The following is an 8,599-nucleotide window of genomic DNA, read 5'->3' on the forward strand; positions in this document are numbered from 1 at the left end:
TGTTTTACTGAATTGTAGCCATCCACGTTTTAACTGGTTTGTATTGGATGTGTCTCTCCACAGGTTTATGTACTGGTCGGACTGGGGAGGTCAGGCCAAAATTGAGAAGGCTGGGATGAATGGAGTGGACCGACAAGTTCTGGTGTCCGAACACATTGAGTGGCCGAATGGAATCACCCTGGGTAATTCAACTTTCAAATCTATAACCATACAGAGTCAGAATCAACAGAGTTAGAAAAAGGGTGGAGTAAATGCAGTGCAAAGAAAGACAAGCACAGAGACGGAGAGAGAGAGAGGGAAAGCAACATAGAGGCAAACAGCGAGAGCCGAGAGAAGAAAACAGTCAGAGGGTGCTGCAACCCATGAGTAGCTCTTTATTGTTATAGCTCAGTTTGTGTCTGGCTCTCATCAATCAAGCCAGCAAACACAGGCCTCCGAATTAATAAGGCAGACGCTCTGTGCCGTCAATACCTCCCATCATCCCTTTTCATCTCCCTCCGCGGCACCAGCCAATTTCTCTCCGCTGCCCTTGCCTGAGGAGAAAGAGAAGCACGCAGTCGCCACACTCTGTGGAATTGAGGTGTCACTACATCTGTATGAAAACAAATTATTTTTTAGAGTTAGGCGAATGAGAGATGTCAGCCCGGACCGCCGTGGAAGAAGGGGGGGGTGGATTATTTTCCCCTCGGTCATTGATTTCATACAGCGCACCGAACAGAGCGGGAGAGGTGGAGCCAGGAATGAAAAATATCTCTGTGGTTTTCACTTTCTGTCTCTAATCTGGAAAACAAACGTATTTAACATCTTACAAAGCACAGCGAGGACATTTATTTTCATTAGATTCTGACACTCAAAGTTTATCAATACTTCTGCGACCGTTTCATTCTTTGGGGTTCTTGGTGTTTTTTTGTCCCACTTGAGTTTGAAGTCGCTTGCTGTTGAACTTGGAATCTAACCACGACATTACTTCGTAGCAGGAGCACAACATTTCGTAAGAGTAAAAGCGTTGCATGGTGATGGAATTGGGGGGGGAAATAAAATAAAATAGCTAAAGTCTTTCTTGAATGCAAGTCCACCAAGACTAATCAATTTGCTCAAGGGCAAGTATATGTTCCCCCGCAAAGAAGTCAACCGGCAATATTACAATCACATCTGTGTTTTCTCAGTGCAGGGCCTCAGCCATCATGTCAAAGAAGATTGATGGTGGGGCTACTGAGCCATTACATTCATATACCTCTCACCCTGGGCCTTTTCTCATGGAATGACCTCTCTCTCTCCATCTCTCCCTCCTCGGTTTTGTTCTCTCTCTCCCTCCTCCTCCATCCTATCAGACTTGTCTAACAGGCGTCTCTACTGGGTGGACTCCAAATTGCACCTGCTGTCCAGCGTGGATCTGAATGGGGACAATCGCAAAGTGCTGCTCTCCTCCCATCACCACCTGGGACACCCCTTCGCCCTCACTGTATTTGAGGTAAGGAAGGATTGAGAGAGGAAAAACTACAACAGACACAGAACCAGTCCGACCGATTTGTACATGGGCTTTAAATCTCAGTAAGGTTATGTGTTTGAACAAGAAGTACATTTTACCACACCGTGCTTTTACGTGTTTTTAGCTTATGGCTTATATTTTACTACTGCTTTAGTTTTTCCCATTTTTCCGTAGTAAACCAGGGGTTTTATATTGTTTTCCTTCCTTTGAGGTACCTGTTGCCTCTATGTTGCTTTTAGTTCATGAAAAGCAAGGCACAGAGACTTTGACTGCACAGGTATAACCTTTTCTTATTTATTAATAATAGGGTTCATCCAAGGCAGCCAACTATCCAGTCTTGGGTATTCTACCATTGGTCAAGCATAGTCTCACATTTTTAGCATTTGAAATAGACCACTGAGGTATTTACCTTCTAAAAATATATTCACCCCCAGATATGATGTGTTAAATCCAGGAAAATACCAGGCTAATAAAAGTAAATAAATAAATACAACATATTTTGGCAAGAGAGTGAAATCAGTTTCAAACCAGCTTGCTTGAACATCATAAATGAAGCCAAGCGTGATATTTTAAGAGTGAACGATAACTTCAAAATATAGCATACATTTATAAATATCTGTTTATTTATTTTGGGAGTTGGCACGGAGTATCTACACTACACACTTGGCAGTGTTTGTAGGAAGTCTACACCCGAAAGGCAAACAACATGCTAATGTCCTTCTTTGACCTCCAAAGGTAGATAAGACACAGAAAAATAGCTCCGTCCTTACTTTTCTCTGCCTTGTGGGTACACCACTCACATCTTGTTTGTTGATTCCCCTCTTGGCAGTGTATTTTTAGATTTTAGGTGAAGTTTTAACTTCTGCTGTTCATATTTGACCAAATACCTTGTCTGAGAGATTGACTGATGAGAAATGAGAGCTGAACACAGTGAAGGAATCATCTTTTCAAGGGCTGACCAGTGTGGAGTCGCAATACAGTTCAGCAATCGATGGACCTAATTTGAGTTTATTTATTGAGGTGGGAGTGAGTCGGTCTGTTAGCCCATCTAGTATAGATGATGTGGAAGGTGGAAAAAGAGAAGCAGAGGAGAGCAGAGTGTGGATGAGGGGGCGAAAGAAGGAGGTGAAACGCGATCAGCAGGAAGTGCTTTCTCCATTCCTCTCTTTGCTGCACACACTGTGAAGCAAAGGGAAGAGAGGACATCCATCATGTCCAGCTGAGTGTGCCTGCATGTGTGCTCGGATGTGTTAAAAAAAAAAAAAAAAGAAAGCCACCATTTCAGGCAAGCAGTGAAAGTTCATCCTTGGAGATTAATAACCCTCAGCTCTTCTGCTCTTTGTCCTGCTCTGGCTACGATGCACACCAAATTAAAAAATCCTTTGGCAATGCAGCAGTTTGTCCTCGTCCCCACACGGTGATAATGGGAAGTTTGTCTTTGGAGTTGCCAGGTTTTTGACTCAGGGTCTGGGTCTATGTTAAACTGCTTACTGGGCCACTTGAGCCCAGTTGTGCAGCATGCCATACTGCACCAGATAATGCTGCAGCATTTATTGACCAAAGGATGATGATAAAATGAATTATGGATCTATCATTCAAGCCAATGTTCCCACTTCTCTCTCAGTAGTATAAGCTTGGTGGTAATTGAATGCATAAAGACTCGGACTTGAGTTTTTGTTCATTGAAAAGCTTTTCACGGAATGATGAAATGATTAATTGATTGGCAGAAAATAAACAAGCAACTATTTTGATACTAGATTAATCATTTTAGTCACTTGAAGCAACCTTCAAACTTGTTCGCTGGTTCTGAAATAATTTGTTGCCTTCAGGTTTAAGATATGTTCACACAGAAAGTAACATTTTATGAATTAAAGTTGGAATACCACATACGGTCGTATGCAAAAGTGTGTGGTAATTCTGGGCAATGATTGTGAATGTATGTATTAAAGTTTATTAAGACTGCAGAGGAAAGATGGAGGGTTCCTGTATCAAAATTTGAAAACGGCACCACCAAACACACACCTACAAACCCTTCTGGTCGGTGTCAGGCCCCAGGCTCGACACCAAGTCCTGCAGAAAGTAGAAACCTGGTGACTGCTCGCATGACTAGTTGGTGAACTGCTGTCGGAAGCAAACTAACAGTTAGCTCGCTAGCCAGCACAGCAATGCTATTTACTTTGTATACCAGTTCTTTCAATACAAAGTTCATTCAACAAGGAATCTCTCCGAGCTAACAAGCTTGCTAACAGTCTGTTAGCTAGCTCATTAGCTTTCTAGCTTAGGTTGGTCACGAATGGGACATTATGTTCACCTTCCTGATCAGATATTCTGATTATAGAGATTATATTTAAATTAATTGGTTTCACCACATAATTTCATCTGAATTCTGTTGTTTCAAGGCTTTTAAAGTATGTTTCTATTTGTCCTCTTAGCTCCAAATCTGCACCAAAAAGGATACAATGTGTCAAAAAATGTGTAGCAAAGTGCGAGCTAGTTGGTACTGAATCTTTAATCCATCAGTCACACAGGACTCAATTTTAATAAATGAGAAGTGAATATTGAGACTGGAGCTTGACAGAATAGCGAGGAAAATGTCCGTCAAGCCGTATCTGTCTACAGCCACGGTGCAGATAAGAGGTCTAATCAGCTCAAATCACTGGAAACACCTGTGTGGGGGTACCGTGCATGTGAAGAGGCTTTAATACTGTTCTGCTGCTTAGTGGAGATAAACAAAATGTTTCCTAACATCATTTGATTCCTACACAGGCCTACATTATTTTTTCATAACTCGGGCTGATACCAAAAAAAAACAACGATCAAAGGCTTCAAAATTTGAGTGGGTTGGCTTTGTTCGAGCTTTCATTTGTATTTTTCTTGCATGACATCTAAGCATGAATGAAGCACCAGAAGCACATCAGGCAGATGTGTCAGTCAAAAAAGGGCCCAGCATTAGTCAGAGCGTTCTTCTGGGACAAAACCATGACAAAATCATCAAGGGCTGGTCTCCCCTTGACCCCCATTTAGATGTAGAGCCATCCCCATGACAACCGCAGACGGACATGGACAGCTCTGACTGAAGTGATGCAATGTGGTGGTCAGTCGAGCTTTTTGCCCGTGCACATGTCTAAGCAATGCGTGAGGAAGATTCACCTTGATCTCACAATGAAGAGCAATGACCTTCTTGGGTCTTGTGCTGCAGTTTGAAGCCCTCAATGTGAGGGAAAAAGTTGATGGATACAGAGATTGACAGAGGAGAAATTGAAAGATTGAGAGGCCGGCGGTGACCGAGAAAAGACATCCTCAGAGACAGAAAGGCAAAGGGAGAGATGGAATGATAGATTTGAGTAATGTTTTATCAACATGGCTGATATTTGTCTTCCACTGTTTCAGCACTACTGTCATATAAGTAAAGGTTATCTGAATCTGGGTGAGGGAAAGAATGCTGAGTGAAAGATGGAAAAGGAGAAGGTGAGAGAAAGGTTAAATCTGCCGATAATCCAGCAAAAATAGAGGGTATGGATTACAGCACAGAGATGCACAAATCCATCTATACACACACACACCGGACAAATCTGTGGCTGGACCCCTACCAGCCTTTGCCATTTAAAAATATCAGAACTGGTAACACAGCCTCAGCCCAATGAAAAAAAAATGCCTTTAGGAACCACCCTTCCTGTTTAATTTTCTACCTCGCACTCACCTCCTGAATTGTCTCTTCATCCTTCTTCGTTTAACCTTCCTCATATCTCAGTGTGTTTTCTCTTGGTATCATTTATTGTGTTTTTTTTTTTTTCTTAATTGACATGCGTCTTCTTGGATGAAGCAGTCTGCAGTTGCCATGGAAACCAAGCGTAGTGTTTCCTATTAAGCGTGTAGTATCACTAAAGGGAATTGAGAGGAGGCGTTGGATAGGTGAAGAGAAATTGAGAAAGAAAGAGAGTTCAAGTAAAAGATGGGAGGATGATCTCACAGGTCAGGGCTGGCAGTATTTCCCCTTATATGTCCAAAGAAACACTGCAGATGTTTACGATAGGGAGATGTATATCTTGTTTAAATGCCCTTTGACATAATGCAAGGTACCAGTGGGCAAGAGCAAATCATGTTTTAATGCCTTCAGAAACAGAATAGCGCTACTAATCTTCACAAGAGGCGTCGGGATGCTTCCAGCACAGACACGGCGGTGCTAAACTTTGGCATCATTGTTGTATTAAAACACTTTCAACGGTTCCTACCATGATGAACATAGACAGCCAAGAAGATATTCTGTACTCAGGGAAACAAACTGGACTATAAGAAATGAACAAAACTCCTTGTGTGTATTATGATTGCTATGTCAGAACAAATGTTCAGTCAAACTACGACTCGGTGCAGTATCTAAACGGTATCTAAACACACCAAGCCTACTGGAACAGCAATGTTGGTGTTGCCAAATAGGGTATTTCAACTTCCATGTTGTTCGTGTGCCCAGAAAGCATTCTTTTAAATACAATAATAATAATTTAAAAAAATACAATTCTGAGCCTCACAAACCCCCTGATATTAGCCAGTTGGCTTGGCCAGCAGAAGTCTCAGACCTGTATGCTCTCAACCGGCTTGGCTAGGGAAGGACTGGAAGCATGAGGAAACCTGTGAAGGCTATTTCGGTGTATGCACCCAGTGAGCAACTTTCATGGGACTAAATGGGATGCCGTCTTTGAATGTGGTATCACTCTCCCTTAATAACGGCCATGCTACAAACAATGTGTGTGCCTACCAGGTCTCACTACTCCCTGCACTGAGCAGGAAGACACTGAGAAAAAGCTTCTTTATCTTTTTTTACTGTACAAGACACGTTTATCCACTGTGTGCTGAGAGGTTATTTTTACTCCTGTGTAAATAATCTCACCTCTTCAGTTTCATTAAATTGGTTAAATACAAATTATGATTAAGATGACTAACAAGTCCTCAAACCTCTCATTTCTCTTGTTCCTTTATCCGTCCATGTTTTTGAATGAAGGAGAGTGAAGGATTCACAGCCAAAATGGAGGTTCATATTTGTCTCTTTTTCTCCAGGATCGCATATATTGGACCGACTTGGAGGATGAAGCGATCTACAGTGCCAACAGGCTGACGGGACAAGATGTGGCAAAGGTGGCGGAGCACCTCAACAACCCTCTGGACCTGGTGGTATTTCATGAACAGAGGCAGCCTAAGGGTAAGAGCTGCAGCAACAATGACTTGATTTTGATGTTTTCGGTGCTTTGTTGTTTCTAGGGAGGAAACTGATTAGATGCAGGTGATGGGCTCTGCAGTGCAAATTGAGCATCTTGGGATCTAATCATCCTTACTCCATGTGTCATTGTCATATAATTCAGAAACCCTGAAATAATTCCATATGTATATATACAGTATATATGCTGTATATGCTCTCCCTGGTATGCATATGAATGTTTTCATGCTTTGTTTTCTCCCCTCACACAAGTTCAAAGCAGTCTTATCCGACTGCTCTGGGGGAGCTGATTGCACAATAATAAATCAAAAGTTCTGCTCTTTTTTCCCCCAAAATCCCAACAAAAGCGAGACATAAAACAAACAAGGCCCAAAGAAGATACACTGAATGATAAACTGATAAACTAAATGAACCCTAGCCGCCCTGTGATGTTACTAGTAGTGCTGATAAGTGAACTTCTAGATAAACTGTGACCTTGAGCGAGGCGATTTGTCCCTTTGTTTCTCCGTTTTACTGTTCTCCCTTGCTTTTCATATCATTTTTCAACTTTTCAATTTAAGCAAAACCCCAGATGGAAAAATCATCACTTAATGATGCCACAGAACACCTCCACACATGTCGGCCCAGTATTTGAACAACTCTTTGTGTTCCCTTTTTTGTATTATTTATCCATTTCTTTTTTGTCCACCCAGCTGTGCTTTGAAGCCTAGGCTAGCCTCTTATTCTAGACCTAAGGGAGGCTGTTCAGAAGAGCAGCAGAGAACACTGGAGCTATTGCAGAACACATCAGTTTGCAAAATTGCTTCTTACATCCCTCAATCTCATCTTCTTTTACTTACTTTCCCATCTATTCCTCTCCTCTACCTCCCTGCTCTCGGATTTGTTCTACTATCTCTTCTAACCTCGGCTTCCACCATTTTGCCCCTTTCTTCCCCTCAGTTTAGAAGTTAAATGAGCTGTCATAATTTGGCCTTTCAAGAACTTGCTTTTACCCAAAGAGCCCATTTCATTTTAATAATGAAGGCAGGGATAGGAGATAGTTGGCGTTTCATTTAGATAGCTGTTCCTATTACATGCATTACATTACACTCAATGTGTTAAGATATTGTGCACCAAGCGCAAACCCTATTCCCATTTTATGCGAATCCCACTGTGTGCCGTGGGTGATGTTGCCACTTCCCCTGATGGCTGATGGTTCCTCTGATGTGCTGCTCTTTTAAAACTAAGCACAAGTCAGGAAGCATAATCGACCACAACCTGACCTATTTCTGGTGCTTCCCCACACGGCAAGTGTAGCAAAAAATCTTCCCGTAACGCTGAGGCTCGGGTTTGGGAGACTACAAGTAAATTTTTCATGTGAGTGCAGAGATTAAAAAATGAACGGTTGACACCCCTGCCATAACAAGCCTGTCTTCTCTGTGCCTGAAAGAAGGTCATGGTTAAATATAGTACACAAAATATGAGGGTAAAACGTTGTCCCAGGATCCTGGGCTTACAGTATGCAAGACCCTGTTTGCTGACTTGTTGTTTATGTATGCCAGATTATATATGCATGAGTCATGTACTTTTCCATGTATTACATTTACAATTAGTCACTTTTGTACAGGAGCTTACTTTTTTCTTTGTGGTTTTTATTTTTTTTAAAGTACTAGTTTAATCTCTGTTCACCATTACTTTGTTTCTTTTGATTCTGGCTGAGATCCGAAACGGAGGCTTTGTGTTCAATTCTTAATAGCCTTTCCCTTTTAACTGTCCCAGTCTACAGTACATGTTGAGCTGACATGGGATTTCAATTTACAGAACATTTGGAGAAAGCACCAACTCAATACAGAGTTTCCAACAGAGAGTGAAGGAAGGAAGGAAGAACCCTTTTTAAAATGTATTTAATTTAATATTTGCCT

At 41.7% G+C, this 8,599-nt stretch overlaps 1 protein-coding gene across 5 annotated transcripts in view; it reads left to right on the top strand.

Annotated features, from left to right (window-relative positions):
• Positions 1-8,599, top strand: part of lrp8 (low density lipoprotein receptor-related protein 8, apolipoprotein e receptor) — a 153,389-nt gene that overhangs the window by 133,276 nt on the left and 11,514 nt on the right. For all 5 annotated transcript variants that reach the window (XM_084011034.1, XM_084011031.1, XM_084011030.1 and 2 more), the window contains exons 12-14: positions 64-182; positions 1,332-1,471; positions 6,542-6,683. In XM_084011034.1, the coding sequence (XP_083867160.1) occupies positions 64-182; positions 1,332-1,471; positions 6,542-6,683 (401 nt within the window). The remainder of the gene's footprint in view (positions 1-63; positions 183-1,331; positions 1,472-6,541; positions 6,684-8,599) is intronic.

This window comes from Eutrigla gurnardus, assembly GCF_963514095.1.
Source record: "Eutrigla gurnardus genome assembly, chromosome: 6".
NCBI lineage: Eukaryota > Metazoa > Chordata > Actinopteri > Perciformes > Triglidae > Eutrigla > Eutrigla gurnardus.